Genomic DNA, 26,117 nt, shown 5'->3' with positions numbered 1-26,117 from the left:
TTGGGTTGTCTGGTGCCAAGGGAAAGCGTGGGGGACTGGGAGCTCCAGGGGAAACTGCATACCTTTGGCCTCTTGGCCTGTGGCCAGGCACTGGGCCCAGACCAGGTCATGCTCCCTCCTTCTCCAGATAACTCGGGGGATCCAGTGATGGTCCCACATCCAGAGCCACGATGGAGATCCCAGGTCTTGTTATCAGATATGCCTGGCCAGCGGCTCTTCCTCCCTTGTCTCATGGCTGCCGTTTGGAAAGCAAGGAGAACAGCCCTTGCTGTTGCTTGGCACCGTTGCCAGGGACCGGAAGTAATGTCTCTTACTTGATTGGCAATTTGACATGGCTGCTTAACAACCCGATTAATCAAACCCAGCTCATCCTTTAGAATTAACGAGCCTAAGAAATACTGCCATGAATAATGAGGGCTTTGGCCTCTCCCTCAGCACCTCTCCCCAACCTCCCCCTCCTATTTTTTTCTCAGAACCACACAGCAGTTTCTCAATACCAAGGGCCTCAATGGCTGTGGTGAGTGCCCGGCAACGTGGGCATCTCCTGCCTGCTCTACTTCTCTCCCTGGAGCCACCGCTGCCCACCTGGAGCCAGAGGCTGGCCATGTCCTAGAGGAGCAAAACCTCTTATACATCAAACAGCTGTGTGTGCACTGCACTGTTAAAATTGGATGGAGTGTGGGATTTCCCTGGCGGTCCAGTGGTTAAGACTCTGTGCTTCCACTGCAGGGGGCGCAGGTTTGATCTCTGGTCGGGGAACTCAGATCCCACATGCTGCGGGGCACGGCCACAAAAAAAAAAAAGTGGGATGGATTGTCTAATTGTTTCAGGCACTGTACTAGGTGCTAAGGGTGCAAATATGGATATAAGATACATATTGCTTCTGTGAGGGGTCACAGTGTAGTGACCCAGAGACACATGGGGAAGTGCTCTCACAGTGGGTATAGGAAGTCTCCAGGCCTTCAGCCACAGTGAGGGTGCCTGTCAACACTGGAGGATCAGAGTGGGGAACCAGGGAGGACTTTATGGGGATGAGGCACCCTGAGCATTTCTGCCACCATGTTCCTTCATTGTACATATATAGGGCACTGCGTGAGGTGCTGGGGTCCCAAGGTCAACAAGATGGACATGGTTCCCGTTCTTATGGAGTGGGCAGTCTCATCCCCGTTCCTCAGGGCCAGGCAGGAAACCTGGGCAGACGCCTGACTTATGTTTTCACTCACTCAAACACAAAGATTGTTGAGGACCTGCTGAGAGTAGGCTAGGCGCTGGGGGGATGGGGTGCAAAGATGAATGACCCCCCCCCAATACCTGCCTTCCAGGGCTCCTCTGGGAGGTAGACAGGCATATGCAGAGAGCCTCATAAGGTTGTGCTGATAAGGCCCTCAGTGATCAAGGCATTGCACTCAACCTAGAGAAATCAGGGATGACTCCCCATAGGAGGTGGCTTTGGAACCATCATGAAGACAGAGAAGCAGTTTGACAGGTATACCAAGTGACAAAGGACACTCTAGAACACATCCAGGCCAAGGGGCAGTCTTTGAATGATAGAAGTTGAAGTGAAAGGGAAAGATGATTCCAAGCATCTTGGGAGAAAATGGCAGGTTCTACAGTCTACAGCCAAGAGCATGATTAAATATACAAATGAAGCTCTGTAACTTATAGGTCAGGAGCGCCTGTGCCTGCTTATTCAAAGTTGGGAACAAGATGTGGTTTCCTGAATAGTGAAATCCCCAAACTAACAGAGACATGGCTTAAGTGGCCATATCCCAAATACATCAGCGTGGGGCGTAGGGAATGGGGCTGTACATGGCAGCTCCTGGGTCCTTTGATAGGAGTGAGGCAGAAGACATTTTCCCAAAATAGATGAGTTGGGGGAGGGAGGGCATAGGAAGTAAGGAAGGGGGAGGCCACGGGATAGATCAGAAGGGAGCACAGGTTGGGGAGTTGGGTGGGCCCCCACTGCTAAAGTCCCTGAGAAGGTATATGAAGGCGTTGGGTAGACAGGAGTCAGCGAGAAGAAATGATAGACCCTGAGTGAGGAGGGAGAAAAAGAACACACAGGAGGAGAGAGGGGAAAGGGAGGGGAGAGGAGAGAAGAGGAGTCAGGGAGGGAGGCTCAAGGAGGCACTCTGGGGCCGCAGCATCAGGCCCAGCAGGAAGCAGACACAGGCTTCAGTCGTGGTCATGGGACGTATGGTCGCAGGGTGCTCTGGAGACTGAGCCCAGCTCTGCGGTCCACTCACAAGGGGCTTCAAATCCAGCCACCGTCTTTGCCTCCCTGCTTCGAGGCCTGCCCCAGGCTGGGCTTCCCAGTCACTCCCAACCAGGCCCGAGGGACGTGCCCAGAGGGCCCCAGGCCTTCAGAGAGGGCACCTGCCCAGCCTCCTAGGTCCCCAGGATTCAGGCCTGCCTGCTATGTTTTTGTCACTCTGGGGCCACGGGCAAGAGGCTTCACAGAGGGGACCTGGGTCTCTACGGGCTGTCCTTCAGAAGAGCGCAAAAGCTCAGGACCAGAGCTCCGGACCCAGGCAAAATGATCCTCACAATATACTGTATTCAAAACTTGGATTCGCTGTTGACATTTGACTATGGGGAGATTTTACATTAAAAAGTGCCACCTAGATTCCCACATGTACAGCTGATAATGGCTGTCCCTTTCACTGGGGTCTGGGCCCTCCAATCCGTCCTAATTCCCACCAGCTGGCTTCTGTCTCTTGTGTTGCCTGTCTGGCCCTGAGAGCACTTGAGTTTGAGACCCCTGGCTGAGCCTTTAAAGAGAAGCCTATCTAGGCTGACACCCCGTTTGGATGGCAGAGGGCTTCCGCAGAAATCCCCCGACTCATTTCCGCAGAAACCCTAGGACTTAGGCAGTACCGAGTAGGAGCCGGGCTCAGAATTGTTAGCTGACTTCACGGAAGCTGGGGATCTGGAGCCCAGGCCTCCCCCCCTAGTGTCTGGGGCCTCCCAGCTAAGCCTGTGGTCTGGCCTGCCCCGAGACGGGGAGGGCTGGGGGGCAAACCAGCACTCAGGCGGCCAGACCCCCAACGCCACCCCCAGACGGCGGGGCTCGGGCCTCACCACCCTCCGCCTCTCTCCCTGCAGGGGGAGCTGCTGAGCCCGTGCCGCTGCGACGGCTCGGTCAAGTGCACGCACCAGCCTTGCCTCATCAAGTGGATCAGCGAGCGGGGCTGCTGGAGCTGCGAGCTGTGCTACTACAAGTACCACGTCATCGCCATCAGCACAAAGAACCCTCTGCAGGTACAACCGGGGGCTGCCCGCTGGGACGCTGGGGCTCCGGCCCGGGGTTTCCCACAGCCGCTGCTTTTCGGCGGGAGGACGACTTCACCTTAGAGTCTGGGCGGTTTGGAGAAAAAGAACGAGATGGGCCAGGTGGGCGAGACCGCGGATGGCAACCCGGCAGGAGGGGATGAAAGAATTTTTGTGTTTTCTCTTAAGCCTCAGCCAGAAGAGGAGAAAGGGATTGGGGTCAAGAGAGAGAAATAGATGCAGAAGTAAAGAAATGTGGAGAATCAGATGGAAGAGAGAGAATAAGTGAGCTAATGGATGACTGAATGAATGGATGAAATCAGAAAGATAAGGAAAAGGAATAGGAAGAAAAGAGGGGAGGGAAGGAAGGAGGGAGGAAAAATCAAGAAAGAAAGACCAGAGGACAGACGAGTGCAGGAGGGGAAAAAGATAGGGTGGGAGGGTGAGGAGAAAGACAGTGATAAAGCTAAGGGCGGAAAAGAAGAAACAAAGAGAGAGGAGACTCAGTGGTACTTCCCAAACTTGAATGTATCATTCACCGGGAACCTTGTCAAAACACAGACTGTGATTCAGGCGTGTGGGGTGGGGCCTGAGAGCCTGAGTCTCTAACGAGCTATCGAATGATGCTGATGTTGCTGAAGGATGGCCACAGACCATCCTTCCTGTGACAAGGGACTAGAGACAGGAGAGGCAAGCAGAGGAAAGGAGAAGAGGGGCCAAGAAGGAAGAAAGAAATGGGAGAGACTCTGAAGAGCTGTCTGTGAAGGGCAAGGGCAGGAGGGCCGGGGCTCGGGTGGGCTCTGCAAAACAGATTCACACAGGGCTGGACCTGTCAGAACTGAGGGCCCCCCCACCGTCCTCCCCGACCCCTCCCGCCCTGCCTGGACACATCCATCACCCCCAAGGAGCTGGCAGGCCCTGCACCGCGTCGTAAATCCTCCAAATCACACAGCTCCCCCTGCGAGGCACATACAGAGAGAAAGCGCTTTGCTTCTGAAAATACCTCAACAAACGCATGGTCAGCCAGTTAAGCTGCCACGTAATCAATTAACCAGCACGCTAGTGAGGGTGGGAACTCCAGCAGCTTGGCACCGTTGTCTCTCTCCTCCTCTCCTAGGGGGTGGGAGAGAGTCAATCCTGCAGCCCCAGGAGGGCGAGTGCTCTGGGGGTGATGGGGGCATGGGATCTTTGCATGAAGGGCAGCTGGAAACACCGGGAGTTGCAGTGTCCACACATGCGGGCCAGCAGGGAGGCTTATTTCCGGAAGGAGGCATTAGAGCCCTCAGGCACCTCGGCCATCCTGATAGTGTACCAAGGGGTCAGAATAAGAAGTGCTTCTACCTGCGCTGGTTCCATCTTTAGCCATTCATTCCCAAATCTTGAAGTGTCTTAAAATAGCAGTGCCGTGAGGCAGCTGACTCCACGCCCTGGAGTGCCTTAACTCTTCCCTTCCTTCTCAGCTGATTCAAACCTTGGAAAAGGGTCAGAGTCCAAACCCACAAGCCCACCCCCAAGTGCCCCCTTGGCTCATAAACAGGAATCAGCCCTTGACACAAAAAATGAAGAACCATTTAGGGATAACTTTTTCCTGGGGGTAAAGAAAAGAAAAGGTCCTTCTAATCTCATAAGTGCGGTTAGCAGATGGCAATTTGATCTGGTTAGCAGATCAAATTGACAAATTTGATCTATGGCTTTATTCTTAAGTTACTACCGTGTCTTTAACTGTGAGTTTTTAGTCACTGGAGACTCTCTGATTCTGTTACTTCTGGATTGTGAGTGGACCATTGCAGTCAATGGTGTGTGCTCAGTAAATGCCGTTTCACTTTTCCAGATAGTACCAGAAGAAGGATGTAGTCTGGACCAGCAGCAGTGTTGTGTGACTGTGGCCCGGATTGTCCCAATTGCACGTCCTGGGCTCGGGCTCAGCCAAGTGTGAGACGGCTGCTTGCTCAGCCATGGTGGGGCAACTTCTGCTCTCCCAGGCCAGCCCGACCATCTGTGGTGCAGGATGGAGCAGGCAGGCCCTGCCACGAGCGAGCAGAGCAATGGACGGGGTGCCGGAGCTACCTCTGCCGTCAGAGTAGGAAAGTTTCTTCCAGGTCTCAGATCTCTCACCTCTTGGTTCATGCCCCGTGCAATGCTGTGAGAAACAGCGGACAGGACAGCACGTTATTTCAGTGACCCTCTGCAAGCTCTGTTTCTAGAAAGAGCCCCTTGAGAAAGGGGACATTTCAGGGTAGCCTTGTGGTCTCAAGGTTCTGTGGCTGCTTCTCACCCTCTTTGCTACACCTGAACTGCAATCGTATTAATGAACATTTAGTTAGTGCTAACTGGGGACCCGTCACTCTTCTAGGTATTCCCATATATTATCACATTTAATACTGAAAACGACCCAATGTACTATTATTATTCCCAGTTTACAGATGAGACAGTAGAGGCACAGAGGGGTCAGCAGTTTGTCCAAGGTCACCCTGGTGGAGCAGGGTTACATCCAAGGGGTCTGACTTCTGAGTCTGGCCCTTAACCTCTACCCTGCAGTGCCCAGCACGGAGTTTGCTAAGTACAGTTATAAGTAGCCCCACCTTGACATGCATAGCTGTACTTTTGCTGAAACATAATGAAGAACAGAAATGATGGCAGCGTGTACCCTTCAGAGCACTGATTAATTTCACTTAACCATCACAATATTCTAGGAAACAGGAGGGACCAATTATCTCTACTTTTTGGAAGTCTTGATGATTTTTTTTTTTAATAATTTTTTTTTTTGGTAAATTTATTTATTTATTTATTTATTTTTGGCTGCATTGGGTCTTTGTTGCTGCGCACGGGCTTTCTCTAGTTGTGGCGAGCCGGGGCCCCTCCTCATTGTGGTGCGCGGGCTTCTCACTGCGGTGGCTTCTCTTGTTGCAGAGCACGGGCTCTAGGTGCACGGGCTTCAGCCGTTGCAGCACACGGGCTCAGCAGTTGTGGCTTGCGGGCTCCAGAGCACAGGCTCAGTAGTTGTGGCGCATGGGCTTAGTTGCTCTGCGGCATGTAGGATCTTCCTGGACCAGGGCTCGAACCCGTGTCCCCTGCATTGGCAGGCGGATTCCCAACCACTGCGCCACCAGGGAAGCCCCTTGATGATTTATTGACTTCTCCTAGGTCACAGTCCACAAGCTGGAGAAGAGCTGGGCTAGGATTGGGTCGCCTGGCCCTTGCTCACTTCCCCTTCCTGTTATAAGGAAGGAATCTTCCCGTCTTCACGCGCTTTCCTCTTTGTCTCTCCATTTGCTGCACAGCAGGGCACGGAGAAGTCTCAGGACGCTGCGATCAGGATCTCGCTGGGGACGAAGCTCTGGGGGTCTGGCGGTGGCAGAGGCTGGTGCCTCTGGAGCCCTTCTCCCCTTCCCAGCCTCCCTGGGAGACTGCAGAGCTCTCCTGTCCTCTGCTTTCTCCTTGCAGCTCTGTGGAGCCTCCCGTCGGACAGACAGGAGGAGAGCCTTGTGCACATCACCCTGTCCTGTTCTTTCTTCTTCCTGCTTCAAATTGTAGTCGGGAGCGCTGTTTAGTTTCCTCAGGTGGCTTAGGGGCTGGTAGGAAGGGGCTTTAGGGATTAAGGGGAGCTTCCTGTGCCTCTCCATTTGGGGTTTTTGAAGTCTGGAGCAGAAAGGGAGGGTATTGATGTCACAGTGGTGGAAACAAAAAGCTCAGTCAGGAGCGCTTCACAGACAGTGAGGCAGGCTCTGGAAGAAGCATTTGTCGTCTATGAGAGGAGTCGGTCGGATCAGGCCATCTTCTGGAAAATGCCTTTGTTGTGTGTAAGCCTAGGCTGGAGAGTGGAAAATGTAAAGGCCCAATTACCTGTGATGGGATGCGATTTGTATAATTAAGTGCAAAGGCTAATGTCCTACATCTAGACTAGCAAGCAAAATGTTTTCCAGTAGTTACAGCTCCTTAGGGGCCTCTGGTCAGTCCTGGCTGGAGCCAGAATCAGTGCTTCCATCCAGGCCATTTAATGTGCAGGGAGGGCTCACTGTTGGCAGAAGGAAGGTTGTCCGCCTTTCCTTGAGACTTCTGAAATGCCTCCTGAAGTGTCTCCTGAAATTGCCTTCTGGGGGTGCTCTCTGCAGGGCATTATGCAAACTGCTACAATCAGGAGATAGTCCTTCCCTCCACCTTCCCAAACCAGATCCTATCACTTCCCTTCTTAAAACTGTTCAAGAGCATCATGTTTACTCTTATGATAAAGTCAAAAATCTGTGCATGTTCTTCAAGCTCCCACGTGGTCTTCCCTTCTTATTTTCCCAGTCGTCTCACCCCATACTCCCTGCTCTCTGCTCCGCCCTCTCTGGTCTTCTTCCAGGTTTTCATGTTCACCATGCTTTCTTCTGTCACAGGGCCTTTGCACATGCTCTTCCCTCTGCTGGAGCATGCTTCCCTCCTCTCTTTGCCCAGTAAATTCCCAATCAACTCATTGCTTCCTCTGGGAAGTGAAATCCCCTATCGTAGGCTCTCACATGCCATGTACCTCCCTTTCTTACTCCAGATGGATTGCTGTAGTAAAGAATTATTTGGTTGTCTGTGTTCCCTAGATGAAAAGCCCCGTGAAGGCAGAAGTCTTGTATGTTTTTGCTTACTGCTTTGTCTTCAGCACCTAGCAGGATACCTGGCACACAGAGAATAACCAGTACATATTTGCTGAGCAAGAGCATGAATAAATTCCAAACTAAAATCCAACTCATGGCTCATCTAGGCCTATGCTACCTGGACCAGCCATAGACTCATAGAATTTTGGAGTGGAAACCCACCCACACCCTAGCCTTCAACCCATCCATCAATACTGCTATTAGCATAGTGCTTTTTTCTGTTTAAAAAAACCCTGAAATCTCAGTGTTCATATACGGTCAGTAAATTACACTGTTTTTCTTACCTCTCCCCCACATCCTGTGTCCTCTCTTTGTCTGTTGAATTGGTAATCTCTAGCATGTATATTAAATGACATGCCAAGTGTTGTTGTAGAAAACAAGTGAAAAAAAGAAAAAAAAAAAAAGGCCTGTGCCCTCTCAGCACCTGTTAGTGAGAAAATAATATGTTGCTCAGAAAAGAATATTCTGGGGACCCAGAACACCACCTACACTCTGCATTTCCACTTTTTCTTCCCATTTTTCTGTCTGTATCCTCATCAACCACAAAGGCCTTCCTTCCCAGCCATGCCCGCCCAGAACCCCCTCCCTGTAATGGCTTCTGATCATTTAGTGTGATACAGATTTCCTCCACATCAAAAGCACAGTGTCAGCCTCAGAAACTTGCAAAAATAGCCATCGCATGACAAGTTGGAAAGCCCAGGTTTAAATCCAGAGGCGAGAGGCTGGGACAGCAGAAGGAGGAGGGATGGGAATGGGATGGACATGGGGTAAGGGCATCCAAGCAACCGCTAACCCGCCGTTCTCTTCTCTGCAGTGGCAGGCCATCTCTCTGACAGTCATTGAGAAGGTTCAGATTGCAGCCGCCATCCTGGGTTCCCTCTTCCTCATCGCCAGTATCTCTTGGCTCATCTGGTCGACCTTCAGCCCCTCAGCAAAATGGCAGCGCCAAGACCTCCTCTTCCAGATCTGCTACGGGATGTATGGATTCATGGATGTGGTGTGCATAGGTGGGTCTGGGGCTGGTCTCTACTGGAAATGGGGAGCTGCATACTGATGCATTAGACATATCCTTCAGGGTCCCTCCCTCTTGAAGGTCAAAGCAGAGATGGCACCAGGCTTGAGACCTGTGAGCTCAGGAGGGGCCAGTGGCTTAGATTTGAGGGGTGAGTAGGGAGTAGGAGGAGGCAGAGCAAAGGAGGAAGATCTAGGTCTTTCCCAAGCAAATCTGCCCTTCCCAGTTGAAGATAAGAATAAGGAGCCTTGTCCTAAAAGTACCTGAGAAAGGTAGGTTGGTCAGTCTACCTGCCTCAAGCAAGTTGTGGAAGGCCTCTTATCTGTTGTGTGCACCACCATTGCCAAGTCATGACAAAGCATGCCTATACATTTAATTCCGTTCTCTTCACAGCAAGATGCCCAGAAACAGCCATGATGATACCTGCTCCCTTTTTTCCCAGCTTTCTTTAAGCCTATTAATGCCCAAGCTTTCTCTAGCCTAGTGGTTTGCAAAGTGTATATAGTTCTGGGGTTCCACACACAACTTCAGGAGCCACTTTTAGGAGTGGAGAATGAAATGCTATACAGACAGGCTCTGAAACTTCACCCCTGCTTCACCCTGAGCTTCTGCACTTTCATCTGTTTATATATGTGTCTGTTCCAGGTAAGGTTTTGTTTTAAAACCTTCAGTGTTTTAGCAAAAGGTTGGAAACCCACCACTGCAGTTCCTGCTTGTTCCCTTACACCATTCCCAAATGTACATTCCCTCCTCTTCCATTATGTTAGGTTGGTTGGTGGAGGGCTCTTTGTTTTTCCCAACAGATGACTGTGGCTGTCAACTCTGAAGTCTTCATTCAAGTGACTGAGGAGGTGGGGAATGACCCCGGTTTTCTCTGAGTGAATGAAGCATGCTTAAGCCCTGGTCATACACCCCAACCTGGACCTCTCAGGTTACCCCCTAGCTGCAGCACTGAGAGTACCAGAGTTCCACAGTTGTCCTCGCCGCACATCAGTTTGTGTATTATGTCAAATATGCTACACTACTCTGTTTGGCAAGAAAACATCTATTAGCTAGAATTGGGCTGAGAGGGTGTTCATTTTCTTTGGGGTCCTTTAATACTGGGAATCAGAGAGGCCTGGAGAATTGCATACTGATTACAGCAGCCAGAGACCAGTGATGCTGGAACTTGTAAACTTGTCTAAGCATCTTGCTGCCTCTCCCTGCTGGCTAAACCGGAACCTCCACCCCCAAGTTCAAGAGCCTTTTAATTACGGCACATAGGCAGTGAAAGAAACAGACCGCCCAGGCTTGGGGACCTGTGGAAGAGAGAGGACTGTGGATGGGGAGGAACTTGACTTTGAGGCATTCTAATTTAGTTCCCTCTCCTACCAGACGCCTTTCCTACTCCTGCTGAGGCACAGGCTGTTGATGCCAAAAACCAGGTGTGTCTCCATATGGAGGTGTGTGGCTCTGGCATGGAGGGGGAAGCAGTGGAAGCCTTCCCGTAGGGGCCCTTCCAGCTGCCCTTCATTCTCCTTCAGGCAGGCTTTTGATCAGTCCCTGGTGTGCGCATCTGTGAGCTATGCTTTCCTGTCACATGGTGTATGGATCAGCTTTGGCTGCAGTAACAAACAACTCCAAAATCGCACTGCCTCACAACAAGCATTTATGTCCCATTCATGGGTCTGCAAGATGGTTTGGTTCTGCTGGGCTTGGCTGGACTTAGCTTCTGACTGTGTATTGGGTTCAGGCCTTCTCCTCATGGTGGGGCCCAGGCTAAAGGAGCAGGGATTACTGGGGTGTATTCTTCTAGCCAAGCGCAGGAGCACAGGAGTATGGGTGGAAACTCGCAGCGCTTCTCAAAGCTTCTGCTCAGTACTGGCACCCTGTCCCTTCTGCCCACAGCCCATGGGCCAATGAAGTCACCCATAAGCTCCTCCCCTGGAGGGAGCGTGGGTGAGAGAGAGGAGCATAAATACCATCTCCCAGTCAGGGCTCCATAGATTTGAAAACGGAGAGAACTGGACATAGAAGAGAATTGGTCATGTGATCGACCAGTGCAACTCCCTTGTTTTGAAGTTGAGAGAACAGGGGCCCAGGGAAGGGAAGTAATCTTCTCAAGATTGCTCAGCTGGGATTAGAAGCAAGGTCTCCCAACTGGCGGTCTGACGCTCTTTCCATTATCCTCGCATCAGATACCAGGAATCCTGCAGAGTCACTTATGGAGTACCTACACATGCCACCTATGACTTTGAGCGCACCTGGGCGCACTTACAGGAGGGGCCTTCACCGCAGGCCTGCTCCCTGGGGCTCTGAGCCACCCAGCACCCCTGCTCTGGCCTGCCTGGTGCTCATGGTGCCTCCCCTGAGGAGGGCTCCTCAGCACCATCTCCTCTGTCTCTTCCTGGCTCCTCTATCTACCTGCCTCCCCCCGGCCCACTTTTCTCTCTCTTCTTGTATACATGTGGCACTCAGTCACACCATTTATGGGAGAAGCCGAGTGAGCCATATACTGAGAGTTTTCACATTGTTGTCCTTCCTTCCAAGCTTTCAGGAAAACATCATTTCCCAGGTGTACAGCCACACCATGAACTCTCCATTCTGCTCTGGCAGCCAGTGACTGCTTGGAGACAGCCATCGGACGGAAGGGGAATACATAGGGACCCTAATCGCTTTTGGTGCCGTCCAAAAGTGGTCAGATATATTTATATTTAGACTATCTCACCTTTAAAAAGTTCAGACTGCTCTATTATTTTATTGATCCTAACTGGAGCTAATTCTGTTTCAGAAGCGTGTCCCCAGGGGCAATGATTATTCCTCCCATTTTTCAGACGGTGAAACTCTGAGACTGAAGAATTTGTCTTAGGCTAATTCAGGCAGCACGGTAGGGCTCTCAGTTCAGGGTTTTTTGTTTTTGTTTTTTTTAGGAGATGCTGTCCCTAGGAGAAAATGCTGGGAGACAAAGTTAAAAAGGGAGTAACATGTGATGTAGTTAAGAGAGTGGGAGGTGACAGGCAAGAGCTGGAAAGCACACATTCTTGTGCTGGTTGCGATGATGATGATTTTGATGATGATGATGATGATCAAGAGTAATGATGGTGGTTGTAAGGGTGAAGTTCAAGTACGAGACACTTCTTCTCCTCTGCCATGTTCTGGTCAGTTGGCGTGTGGGGGGGAACACATAGCACTGCAAAAGTGGGTGTAAAAATATCAGCTTTTCAGGGCTCTCTGGAAGGGAAAATCAGGTGGAGCCTCTTTATTTTTAGGCTCAACTAGACGTTCAGACGCACGGAACTACAAGAGAGCATGTTTGGCACCAGATCCACTTAGAGGAATGCAGGACAGGACCCACAGCCTCCATAAGGCAGGTTCAGCTTACCTCTGCAGGCGAGTCCTCCACACACTCCCTATCTTAGTCTAGGGCTAGTCTCTCAGCCCCCAAATGATAGTTCAGAAACAAGGAGATGAGATCCACAACAGTGGGTCCATCTTGACCTAGTTTCCACGGTCCCCGCAAAAGTCACACTTATTCACCAGAGTCACTGGACTCAGAAAGCCCAATGCTACAGCCTCCCAGCTGTATTCACGGTAAAGCACCCACCCGTCAGGGGTCACCTCCAACTTAGGCAATGTTATAACCCAGCTGACACTCCACCTTCATCAGATTTTCAGGGGAAACAAACCAGAATGCCAACCCAGGGTCCAGTCTGTTCCTCTAGAAGGAGAGTGTGCCATAATTTCTCTCCTACACCTCCTGCCTCCATTCATGAATCTGGACTTCTGGCCTGATCCACTGAACCGATGGGAGGCAGAGAAACTAGAACAGGGCCAGAGACCAGGCTGGGCCAGCCAGGAGGAGGCACGATGTGGTCCTGTTACTGCACAAAGATGGAAGCCACAGAGAGCCACAGGGGGGCACCTACAGACTTTGGAGGCAGTTACCAGTTTTAAAACTCAATCATGTAGCTCACTTGCTTTGGAAAAGAAGAAACTTTCCTTCCAGAAGTCCTGGGAGAGTGGAAGAAGGTGATGTGAAAAGGTGGGCAGAGGAAGAGGAGGATCCTCACCAGAGAGTGGCTGGAAGAGGAAATGAGGGAGGTGGGTGTTTTCAAGAGATGTTGGGTAAATAAAAATGTTGACTGAAAGAATCCATATCCATAGACCCAAGCTGCTTGGATAGATGGAGCAATTTAGTATCTGGATAGAAATTTTATCCTCGGCAGAAAGGAAAATGAGTCTAGCTCCGTGTTAACTCAAGAAGTAGAGTAAGAAAGGAATAAGACTGTTAAAATAATTCTTTGAACTTTCTCTATTCTTCAGACACCTTGGTCTATTCCCTAGACTCTTAAATGGCCTCAGATAGTATAAATCTGAGTAAACATAATATAGAGGTTTAATTAATCCTTAAAAATGTATTTACCTTTTCTATCAGAGTGGTGTGCTAAGGGAAAGTTGGTGAGAGTGGGAGAGGCACATGAGGAGAAACTCCACTGAGCACCAACACCAGCTCAGCAGATATTCTCTGCCATGAAGCTAAGAGGATGCAGAGTCTGGGACATGGTCAGCTGGCTGCTTGTGAAGCCACATCAGCCCCATCCATGGCTGTGTCCACCTGGCTGGCCTCCAGGTCAATTAGTGAAAGCAATGACTTTCAGGCAATGGCCTTTGGTTCTCACCAAAGGATTTTGCCTGAAATGGTTGCCAGGAAGGTCTGGATTCTCTGTTTGACGCAGCATGGGTCCAGGGTTGTGGACAATGTCTCTGGACTTGGTCATATCAGAGGGTTGTATATTCTGGGATACGGGCTGCCTCTACAGATTAAGCATCTCTTGGCTTACAGTCCTAACTCCCTAGACCAATCTATATCACTGTGAAAGCCAGATGTAAGTTGCTGTAGACAGAACAAACCACCAAACGCCTGCAACAGAGAAGAACTGAGAAAGGGGCCAACAACCCTAAAAGATAAGCAGGGTAAGTGTTATCCATATTTAACAGGTGAGAATAGGTTTAAAGCAGTTGGGCTCCAGGTCACATAACTAAGCAGATGGCAGAGCTGAGGACTGGACCACGAACTTCTGGCTCCAATTCCTGGGCACTTTTTACTGCCTATTTCATCTCTGATTGCTCTGTGAAATTGCAGATGCAGGGCTTGGATGAGGAGGCAGGTTGAGGGGAAATTGGTCCAGTAATACCTTGACCCATAGAGTAATGGCTGGTAACAAGAAGAAATTCAGTGAGCCCCAGCTGCTCCTGTCCCGTACTCAGGGTTTTGGAGGTTAGCCGTTGTTGTACCTCCCTTTTAATCAGTGCTGTTCTGACACCAACTGAGAGGGAGGCTTGAGAAGTTGAGATGAAATTTGGGTGGTTTGTCTCCCTGTGACACTCTGGTGAAAGGTGCTTGGGATGTGGGTAGCTAAATTTACTGGTTAGCATGAAATTAGGGAATCCATTCCTTCACTGAGAAATATTTATTGAAAGGGCACCTGCTCTCAAGGATCTTACACTTCACTGGGGAGGCAGACAAGGTAATTATTGATGGCAATAATAAGAGCTGGGACACAGAGATGAGTGAGCACAGGAAATGACTGAATCAGAGTGGGCTTGGGATGGTCAGATCCATTCATTCAGTAGCATTTGTTGGATGTCTTGTTTTGTTCCTGAAACTAGGGAATATTAACACAGAGATGAATGAGACACAGTCCCTGCCCTCAAGGAGCTCACAGTCTACAAATAAATCACAACATAGCAGGAGTTTTACGAGATATAGAGGAAGGTAGAACAGAGCAGAGAGCAATTAACTCTCTCTTGGAGGTGTCCAAGAAGGGTTTCTAAAGGAATGAACCTATCCTTGAGCTAGTTTTAAAAGATATGTCAAAATTTATCCAGAAGAGTGGAGAAGAACTTTCCAGGCAGATCATGTGCAGAGACACAGAGACATGCGAGAACAAGTTGTGCTTAGGAAACTTTGGGCAGATTTATATGGCTCGGTGCAAAGAGCCAGGGTGGAGAGGTGGGTCATGGGGATGGGGAGGTTGGCAAGAACCAGATCTCACAGATCACGAATCATGTGCTAAGCAGCTCAGACTACCCTGCTGGTGATGGGGAGGGATTGATAAGATTTTATACAGAGAAGAATTATGATCAGATGTGTGTTTGAAAGAGACAGCTCTGGTAGCTGTGGGGAGGATGGATCAGAGCTGGACAGACTAGACATTGGGAGAGGCCAGCTGGAAAAATGCTTGTAATAATCTGAGCAAGAAGGAAAGAGATGCAAAACAGTGGCAGTGGGGAAGAAGTGTATGGGATGACCTTGAGAAGCACATAGGATGTGGACTTGATAGGACTGTCTGAACTCCTTCAGGCAAGTGGGAGCCCCGGGGCTCTGGCTTGAGTGGGGACTATGCGCCATTGCTGAGCATGAGAATGGGGTGGGCAACGGATGAAACAAGTGGGAACCAAAGTATATGTCTTCAGCAAAGGCAGCAAAAAAAAAAAAAGGACCATCCTAAACCTAAAATCCAGGCAGAGAGGCAAGAGGCAGTTGCTAAGTCAAGAGTTTGCAGTAGAAGAGATGCAAGACACATGGAGGACATTATCTGCAAAGAGGAGAATGTAGGGCCAGGAAGGTGTCTCTTTGCTGGGGCAGAAAGAGGGAAAGGCTTTCTTTTAGTGCACAGGTGGTCCCCTCCTGTGACATAGAGGAAGATGTAGAGGGCATTGAACCATTTCTGACTATGGCTGGTAACTAATGGGAAGGGGAACAGGTAAGGAAAGTAGGCAGTTGAAGACAGATTTGGAAGGCAACAATCAGAGGTGTTTGAAGCTGTGGATTTTGAATAGATAACTTAGGAGGAATGTTCAGAGAGTAGATGACTAAGGACAGAGACCTGGGGAGCATTAAACACTTAAGGGATGGAAGGAGACAGAAGATGAGAAAACAGCAGGAGGGACTGAGCCACAAAACCCAGAGTGCTGGGTCTCCGAAGTGGCAGGAGTGGTGCCACATAATAGTCTGGGACTGCATATTGCTCAGTTTCTTACTAACCTTTTGACCTTAAGTGATTTGCATAACCTCTCTCTGCTTTTGTTTTCCCATCTGTGAAATGGGCGAATAATACTGTCTTCAGAGGTTTGTTGAGACGATTGAATAAGATGGCACATGTAAAGGAGCAGGCACTTATACGTATCAGTGACCAGGGTAGGAGGTACTTGGTCAGGGTAGATTTCCCTCGAGGTAGACACTCAATAAAGGTATGCCCAAACAGTTAAAACCTGAATCCAGCCACAGCCTGGAGAGCCTGACCCGGAGTCCTCCCATAATTGAGAATCTGCTGTTATTTGGAGCAGTGCCTCTTCCGGAAGGTTTTGGCTCCCTCACCTGTGTCCCCTCAATGAGCAGATCTGATTACATCGAACGTCCTCTTTCCACCTGCCTTCTCTTCCGTCATCTCTAATGACGCTGTCTTCCCCGGCAGAGAAGTTAACAGAGCCACCCAGGAAACAAATGGGACATTCTCTGCTCCAGTGGGTCAAGTGATTAGGATTTAACAAGAGCAAATTAATGAAGGTCTCTGGCACCAAAAACATTTTTTTTTCACTCCACAGACCCAAGAGATTGGCCACCAAGAAGTCAACTCTGCAAAAATGAGGACCTCATCCTCATCATGTTTGTTTTTCACTTGTGAGTGAAATGGGGTCAGGGTAAGGAGAGTGAGCAAGATTCTGAAACTGCTCCAAATCTTTAAAACAGTGGGCTAGGGTAATTGATGAAATTATAGAAAAGGTTTTGTTAAAACTTCCTCTGTGTGCAGTATACTGGGTAACTTTCCTATGATTTAGAGGCACCTGGTACCTGCCCTCTGAGATAAAGGGATTCAAATCCCAGTTTACAGCAAGTGGGCAGGGGTGGGGGCAGCAGGGCTGTGAAAACATTGTTTTTCAAACTTAATTTTAATTCACATTAACAGAAAACACATATATGCCGCAAGGATTCCTTCCCTCCCTCCCTCCTTCTGGGTAGAAATGACCTCACCTGTCAAACCTCTTAATTCCCTGATTAGGAAACTGAAAATATGGAGGAGGCAGCCTGCTGCAGCAGAAGAGACTAGGAAGCAGGAGACCTAGATCTGATGAGCAGATAAGCTACCAGCTACCTCTGTGACCTGGGGCAAGTTACTGCCTCTCTCTACAACTCAGCTGACTTACCAATAAACGGAGAGGGTTGAACCTGATAACCTACAAGGTCCTTTCAGGTCTGACATTCCAGGATTTTTGAATTACTTCCATTGTGAGAGGTCATGACTCTCGGAGGCTGGCAATTGTGACTGCGGGGATTGCCAATACTGCTGGGCCAGGCCAAACAACCCGTAAGCATCAGCCACAAAAATGGGCCAGATGATGCTCAGTCCATGTTCTGTTACCTGCATGTGGCTTATCCAACTTTCTGGATTAACTGTTAACTCATATCCCCCCACCCCCTTCCTTAAGCACCTCCCCTCCATCCCCCTACCCCCGCTTTCTGTGCATGGTCATCCTTCTCCACGCCTGAGCTGCTGGATGCTCGGAGGATGAAGATGACCAATTTAGAAGTAGACACGCCAAGCAAACACTGTCCCCCTCCAAGGATACCCCTTGGGAGGCAGTTCAGTTATTCCAGTTATGCTGATAGGGCTCAAATATTTTAGGAACAGCTCTTAGGAACTGCCTTCAGTGGCTGCAGCACATTTTGGGACAGATTCAGAGGTGGCAAGTCTGTCCATTGATGGTGGGTGTGTGGCTAGAAATAGCCACAATCTGGTAAATAAAGTGGATGCTCAAGCCAGCTAATATATTTTGGAGACCACGTGAAATGTGTCATTGAGCCACAACTGCTTTTCTCTGTGGCCCCTAATCTAGCACTGAAGGTATTTTAGTTAGGGTAACTCCAGTAGATAGGAAAAAAGTAAGCCCCCAAATTCAGTGTTTTAACCCAGCAGAAGTTCCCGTTAGTGGGAGGTTCTCCTCCACACAGTGATTCAGGGACCGAAGACCCTTGCATCTTGTGGCTCCACAGTTCCTTAGGCTTTTGAATCTTTTATCTCCATCTAATAGAAAATACAAGAGAGTATGGATAAGGTGCACGCGCGTGTGCGAGCGCACACCACACACACACACATACACTTTTCCCCTCAGTACCCATTTCTTAAATCTTGGCTTGACTCATGCTCACATTCAGTGCCAGTCACCTAGCTCCACCTGAGTGCAGAGGGCTCTCTGAGCTCAGTTTCCTGTTCTGTAAGGTGGAGATAATATCACCTCCTTTATTGGGTTTGTGAGATAAGTTGACCATATTTGCAAAGCCCTTTTAGTGATAGGACATAGTAAGCATTCAATAAGTATTGACTCTCATCACCAACACCATTATCACCATCACTGTCACCATCACCATGACCTTCACCATCACCACCCAGTGTGGCTGAGAAATGCAGTTCTGTTAGTATCTGTCCAGATAGTGAGATCTCTAAGCCTCATAAAAAGCCCACAGGAAAAAAAAATCTACAGTATCTTAGGGCAGAGCTTCAGAAACACACTTCCAGGTATGGACCTCTCAATTACACCAATGCAAGGATATTTGGGACATGTGTAGAATCAGCTGGTTTCCAGAGCTCCTTTCAGGTCTAGCATGTTATTCATCTATAAGCAATGACTGAGGATTGGGAAGGACACTTAGGAGACAGAAGAACAGGTGCTTCTCGCTGGGAACGGGGTTGGCAATAAAGGAGGAGAAGGAGGAGATATGAGTGGGCTTTTTCTGTCCTGTAATTTCCCCCAAACAATCAATATCATGTGGCATTGAGTGTAAATGTGTGCCCAGCACAGTGTAAGCATCAGCATGCAGGATTCATTACCTCATTTAATCTCATAACTACCCTATAAGCAAGGGGATAGCAGCCCCCACTTTCTGATGAGGAAACTGAGGCTCAGAAAGAGGAATTAACTTACCTCAAGCCACAAGGCTAGTAAGTGGCAGGTACTCTGAATGTTCAATACATGTTCATCAGTGAGTTGACCCTAAATTGTGGGACCCAAAAGTCTTTGGGTCTAGGAGAGGAAGTATCCATTTCTTCAGCTGCCTGAGCTTTTCATGTCTGTCACATCTGGAAATAGAGTATTTTTTAAAATTACCTATAGCCCTTTGATCAAAATTCGGAGCCTTCCGTGAGACGGTAGGTCCGGATAAGGACCATGTTCTAAGCAGTGCTGCTCAGGTGTGGTCCATACATCAGCATCACCTGAGAGCTTCTTAGAAATGCAAATTCTTAGTCCTCATCCCAGACCTACCGAGTCAGATTGTCTGGGGGTGGTGCCCAGGAATCCGTGTTTTCATAAACTCTCTGGTTTGAGAAGCACTGTTGTAGAGTTAGTTGTCTGCAACCTTTATGCCACTTAAACTAGGATACTAGTAGGGGAAGAGGTGAGGGTGGGAAGCAGGATTTGGTGTCACTGAGGGGACCAGAGCTCTTCTCTGCATACTTCTCAGTCAGCCTTGGCCTATTAACTCCGTACATCATGGGAATCTGTTTTTTGTTCCATCACATGTGCTCATAGAAACACACAGTAGGTTCAGGAAATGCTAACTAAACAGAATTAAATTGTATCTCACCGCTATGGACACAGCAAAAACCAAAGGCCAAAATTCAGCAGTGGAGGACTGGGATGCCACGTCAGGGAGAACTCCCTGACAGCACTGTGGTGAGTTAGGGGCAGGGCAGCTGTGCAGGCAGGACAACCTACTCACAATGGCCACCTTCCCTCCCATCCTCATGGGCCGAGCAAAGGGCCATTTCAGCTGGAGGCTCGGGGAGAGATACGATGACAAATGAAGGGTTCCGCCATCCTATGGAGCCTACAGGAAGAGGGCCCCTGAAAGATGGAGAGACGTGAGAAAGAGGAAGGCAGCAGTTCTTCTAGAACTGTATCAGTGAATACAGCCTAGGGTGGGGCACCTTGTTAGGTGGTTACTAGATAAATTAAATAGAAAACCCCAGAAAGGGACTCAATCAAAATGTGTTGAATTTCTGATATTGCCATGCACTCTAATTTTCTCTTTTGTTTTTCTACTACTTCTCCGCCTCCATTCACCAATAGCCTTCTTTCCTCCTATTCTAACTTTAGTCTCTCTTTCTCTCTATCCATTTTCCCATTCATCTTCTTTCTCTCCCATCTCTTCAACTTTGCCCACTTGACCTGTCCCTATCAAATGAGCCCCACCCATCGTCCCTCATTAAAAAAACTGCTGCTGCTCAAGGAATCGATAAGTAATCTGTAGAGCAAGAAGCAGAGAGAGGGCTCGGGAGTGGATGCGAATGAGGTAGTTTGTGCTTTTCCAACTTTTGCCAAACAAGCATTATCTACAAAAACAGGTGCACCTTCCTTCCCTTCAGCCATCTATCCATTAAAATGGTTTAATTATTTCCTGAACACTAGACAGATAATTAGGAGGTAGCATTCAGACCAAAAATTTAAGCCAGCCTCTTCAATCAGGGTAAAATTGTCTGATTAAGAAGCTAATTAAGAATCAAGTGTAGTGACTCTTATTGGAAAGAGTAAGTTTGGGGCTTCAAAAAATCCTGATTCCCCCCCCCCACAAAGGCCCCTATGTCCTCCATCATCACCAAGGCTTCATTAAGCTCCCAATACCGTATTAGCTGCCCAAGCCTCAACCATATCTGACCCCTGTCCTCGAGGGGCTTACAATCTAGGGGAAAGAGCATAGCAGTGTTCAAACAAGGCTTGTGAAATAAATGAACAAGTGAGCACTGCAGTGCCAAGGGTGCATAGGCATGTATTCAAAAGGTTGAAGGAAGCGATGAGAGTTGGCACATTGGGAGAGGGTGAGAAAGTGGGCAGAGAGGAAGTCTCCTTGTCCAGAACCAGGCAGGAGATCAAGGGGTCCACAGGTGGTCCAAAGGAGATTTATGAACCCACTAAAATCATAAGGACAGTTCATGTGTCTGGGTTTTTTTCCAGGAATATGGTCCTTAGCTTTCATCAGATCCTCAAAGGGGCACATGATCCAAAGGATTAGGAACAACTGGGCTACAGGGAGACTGTCTCTCCTTCAGTAAACCCTCGAAGACCTGTTGCACAAAATACAATTTTAGGAGCTGTTGGAGTCCTGGAGGAAAGAGTAGCAGTGGGTGGCTGTCTTGTCTCCTAGAATCACAGTGTGTTGGTGGTTGAAAAGGCTTTGAGATGTTCCCATCCAGTCTCTTTGCTTGACGTGGAGTTGGCTGGAGTGACTCATTGCTGTTTGCTCCTATGAATCAGCTCTTCCTCGCAGGGGACAGACCAGCCGCCCCTAGATTTACAGTGCTGCAAGAGAATCCCACTGTACCTCATCCCCAGTCATCTCACTCACCGTGAGTCCAGCCTCCCAAACCATCTTCACCATGTGGACAATCATCCCTTTCCTATTTTTCTCATCCCTTTACTGGCCCTTTCTTCCCAGCCCTTCCACATGTCCTCTGGACCTCATGGTCCACCATTGGCAACCTCTCCTCCGAGTGTTCCTTTCATCATCCTTTAATTGAAATAAATCTGTCTCCTGAGGACATTGTTTCTTGCATGGCTGTCTTAAGTGGTGGCTGCTTTGTCTCCAGTACACTGTACCCTGGGGTTCTGGAGCTGGGGCCGAGTCCTCCTTGCTCCCCATTACCATCTCCAAACTGCCTCTCTTCCTTTATCTTCCAGAAGCCCCAGCCCCTTTGAAGTGAATGTCATCATACATCACCAGCCCTTTTCCCTTCTGGATGCTGCTGGCTGCTGACTGCCTACTCACTCCTCACATCCCCTGTGCACCTGGCTCACACACTCCCTCCCACCATACCTGTCTCAGCATCTCTGTAGATCAGTGGTCCTTGGAAGAGGTGTTACCATCCCCTAGGGGGCATTTTGCAAATGTATGAGGTATTTGGTTTGTTTTCTAAAGTGGTTGTGCCCCAGCATTTATATTGAAATTTATATTATCGTGTTATAAAAGGACTTCCCCTTTGTTTTTCTTTACATAATCTGTTAGGGCATTATATTAATTAAAAAAAGAAACCATAGTTGCTTGGATTATTTTGTAAGTTCCATTTCAGAACAGAAAAGGGGATATTAAAATATATTTGTTATAATTTGTTATAAAAAGGGGGCATTTGGTCTGATAGAACTGAGGATGGCTGATGCAGATAATCTATCCAACTCCCTGCCTTCCTCATTATTACGAAGAACTTTCCCTCCAGCCCACCTCAGCCCCATTCAAGTGGTCACTCCCTAGTGCTCATCATCACCAAGAACCACATCCCTTCAAAATCTGGATTTAAACACCCCACTCTCTGATCATCACCCCCTATCCTTGTAGTTCACCAACTCTAGCAATTCTCCAAATTCATAGAAACCTCTTGGCATTGACCCTATCACTTTCCACTTTTCCATTTTCATTATTCCTTATCCCTTTGTGTTCTTACTTCCCTCCTTCCCGGTCTAGACTCCATGGGCCAACGTGATAAACACCCCCTTTGCAAACATCCATAATTCTCATGTCCCACTCTCTCTCCTGCCATACTTACCCGGAAAGACAGTCTATGCTAATTAAAACCACTCAACCAATGACTAGACCCGCTTTAAATTGTGGCCACAAATCTCAAATAGGTGCTCAACACTGTCAGATAATTCTACCACCTCTCCCTTGTAAATTCATTCTCTCACTCTGCAAGATAATTATTTTCCACCTTCTCTTCTCCCCACAAATCTTCAACACTTCCGCCCTTATCCCTTCCCACCTTAGCTGATGACTTCATGGAAGAAAAAGATGCACTTGGATGAGAACTACCTGATTTTCCCACTATTGCATCTTTCCTCCTACCTCCTCTGTGCCCACCAAGCTAATTTCATCCTCATCCTCATTTCACTTGAGCTGACCTCTCAACAGCATTTCAAGGAGTTATCACACTCTCTTTCATGAAACATGTCCTTCTCTAGACTTCTGGGTCTCCACACTTGCTAGTCTTGCTTCTACACCATTTATTGCTCCTTCAGAACCTCCTTTCCTGGCTCTGCCTCCACCAAACCTCCATATTACCAGAAGCTTCAGGGCTCTGTCATGGGCCCTCTTCTTTTGTCTGTCTACCTCTTCTCCCAGGAGATCTGGGCCATTACTAAGGCTTCAGATTCCACCTCTACACTGATGACCTCCATCACCAGGCAAGACCTCTTCCTAAGCTTCAGACTCATATGTCCAACTGCCTACCTAGCCCGTCTATTGAGATTCCTATCAGGTGTCTTAAATTTACCATAACCAAAATATAACTATTAATGAATGTAGTAGGCTGAATAATGGTCCCCCAAGACACCCAGGTCCTAATCCCTGTTAATGTTACCTTATATGGCAAAGGGAACTTTGCAGATGTGACTAATCTAAGAATCTTGTAACAGGTAGAGTTTCGTGGATTATTCAGGTGGACCCAATGTAATCAAAGTGTTCTCATAAGAGAAAGGCAGAGGGAGACTCAATGACAGGAGAGGAGTAGGAGATGTGACATCAGAAGAACAGGGCAGAGTGATGCAAGGAAGTGGCAAGGAACACACGCAACTTCTAAAAGCTGAAAAAAGGCAAGGAAATAGATTCTCCCCTCAAAGCCACCAGAAAAAAAACAGCCCTGATGACACTTTCACTTTAGCCCAGTGACACTGATTTTTAGACTTCTGATCTTCAGAACTGCAGGAGAATACATCTGTGTGGTTTCAAGCCACTGAATGTGTGGTGATCTGTTACAGCAACAATTGGAAACTAATACAGTGGCTGCCACCACCACACAGATCCACACCCCTCACCCTCATGCCCACCACACCTCAGTCAATGACACCAATACTCATCTAACTGCTGAGGCCAGAAGCTTCAGAGTTGTCCAGAATTTTCTCTTGACTCACCTCACCTGCCAGCAAGTCTGTCAGCTCTGCCCCCAACATACATCCTGACTCCAGTGGCCTCTCATTTCCTCCGCCGCTACACCTTAGTCTAAGTGGCCGTCATTGCCGCGTTGCATCACTACATCACTTCCTCGGTCTTCGACATCTACTCTTATCCCTCTTCAGTCTATTGTTTCACAGGAGCCAGGATGGCGTTTCTGAAGGGTATATCAGACCACATCGTCCTCCTATTACAGCCCTTCAATGGCTTCCCCTTATACTCAAGGTAGAATATAAATCCCTTGCCATGGCCTATAAGGCCTTACCATAGACTGGCCTCTGACCCCCATCTCCCTGCACTGCCCCACTCATTCACTCATTCCCTGCGCCCTGGCCACACTGACCTCCTTTCTGAGGCGGGTGCCTTCCATTCCCACTTCCTGGCCTTTGTGCCTGCAGTTCTTACCACTAATGTGCTCTCTCTCCAGACTTTGCATGGATCCCTCCTTCTCATCATTTAAGTCTCAACTCAAGGGAATTCCCTGGTGGTCCGGTGGTTAGGACTCGGCGCTTTCATGGCTGTGGCCCAGGTTCAATCCCTGGTCGGGGAACTAAGATCCCACAAGCTGCGTGGCCTGGCCGAAAAAAAAAGAAAAAGAAAGAAAAAGAAAAAAAAAAGAAATTAAGTCTCAACTCAGATATCACCTCCCTCACAAGCGCTTACTACTGTCTCCATCAAACAGGACTCTCAGTGTCTGCAGGCAGTGGCTATTTCCCCCTATTTTATCTTCCTCATAGCATATGTCCGTGCCTGAAATAGTCTTATTGGTTTGTTTCCGTGTCTGTTGTGTGTCTCTCCACTAGAATGCCAGCTCTCTGAGGGCAGGACTCTGCCTGTCCTGCTCACTGCGCTATCCCTAGTGCTTAGCACATAGTAGGCACACAATTAATATTTAGTTTCCTGGTTGTCTGACATAGCTCGTTTCTGACTCTACACTGCCCCTGGCCAATAGAGCCATGCCAAAGTTCTCTTCGCCAGCAATGTGTGTTTATTAGTAGCACTGGGCTTTTTGTTAAATAGCCAAGAGGTAATCAGTGGAATTAGGGACATTCAGCAGGTATGGAATGACCATAGGGTTTCTTTTATGGTACCTTTGAAGGCACAGGATTCAGTCAACATCTGCTAAGTGCCAGGTGCCACAGATACATGGCAGAGGGAGAAAAAGATATTTGTATTACGCCTTAATGGACAATGAATTTGGATTTTGTCAGGCCAAGGAGTAGGAGGGGTAGAGCAGAGGCAGGCAAAAGCACCGCATGTAGGTGCCTGACTATTTCATGCCCTCGGTGTGGTGGCCTTCCACATACTTCCAAAGACTCGGTGAGCCTAGAAATGTAAGGATGGTTGCCATGTGGCCCAGAGCTGAAAGGTAGGTTTGAAAAGAACAAATCAAACCAATATAAATCTGGCTTACCCAATGCCTATACTCACTTATAAACAGAGGGAGACGACTGGTTTCTCCCGGCAGTGAGCTGCTATCTCTTACTCGCCTTTGTTGTTCTCTTCTCCCTGCTGCCCAGGCCTCATCATCCATGAGGGACCCTCCGTGTACCGCATCTTTAAACGGTGGCAGGCTGTCAACCAGCAGTGGAAAGTGCTGAACTATGACAAGACGAAAGACCTGGAGGATCAAAAGGCAGGAGGCAGGACCAACCCCCGGACCTCCTCGTCCACCCAGGCCAACGCGCCCCCCTCCGAAGAGGAGGCTGCGGGCACCCCTGCCCCTGAGGAAGGCCCTGCCCGGGCGGCCGGCCACCCCTCAGGCCCTCTGTCCGATCACCACTGTGCTTACACCATCCTGCACATCTTGAGTCACTTAAGACCTCATGAACAGCGGAGCCCCCAGGGCGGCAGCCGAGAGCTGGTCATGAGGGTCACAACGGTGTGAGAGGAGAGACCTGGGAGGGAGCCGTGACCACACACGCACGCACAAGAGCGAGGAGAGGAGGGGCCGGGGAGGGCCGCCCCTGACAGGACGCCATCTGGGGAGCAGGTGTGGGGAGGCATGGAGGCACCCCAGGGGCCAGAGGGCAGGCGGGGGTGGGGGGGGGCCTTGAGGGGCCTGGGGGCAGGACTGGAGTTGGAGGGAGGCTGGTGCTGTGAGCGGTTTCGTGATTTCCAGCCAGGCAATACCATTCTCCAACAAGCACGAGGAAAACCAATACAAACTCAGCAACGAAGTGCAATACATACTGAGCCTAACAAAACACAACAACAAAGGCACCCAGAGGTG

General features: G+C 49.0%; 1 protein-coding gene across 1 annotated transcript in view; it reads left to right on the top strand.

Moving 5' to 3' along the window:
• MARCHF4 (membrane associated ring-CH-type finger 4) overlaps window positions 1-25,772 on the top strand; it is a 99,316-nt gene extending 73,544 nt beyond the window's left edge. Inside the window, exons 2-4 of the mRNA XM_061204832.1 lie at window positions 3,106-3,261; window positions 8,713-8,905; window positions 25,405-25,772. Coding sequence (XP_061060815.1) covers window positions 3,106-3,261; window positions 8,713-8,905; window positions 25,405-25,772 — 717 coding nt within the window. The remainder of the gene's footprint in view (window positions 1-3,105; window positions 3,262-8,712; window positions 8,906-25,404) is intronic.
• Window positions 25,773-26,117: the final 345 nt, after the last annotated feature.

This window comes from Eubalaena glacialis, chromosome 1, assembly GCF_028564815.1.
Source record: "Eubalaena glacialis isolate mEubGla1 chromosome 1, mEubGla1.1.hap2.+ XY, whole genome shotgun sequence".
NCBI lineage: Eukaryota > Metazoa > Chordata > Mammalia > Artiodactyla > Balaenidae > Eubalaena > Eubalaena glacialis.
This window is presented reverse-complemented; position numbering and strand designations above follow the sequence as displayed.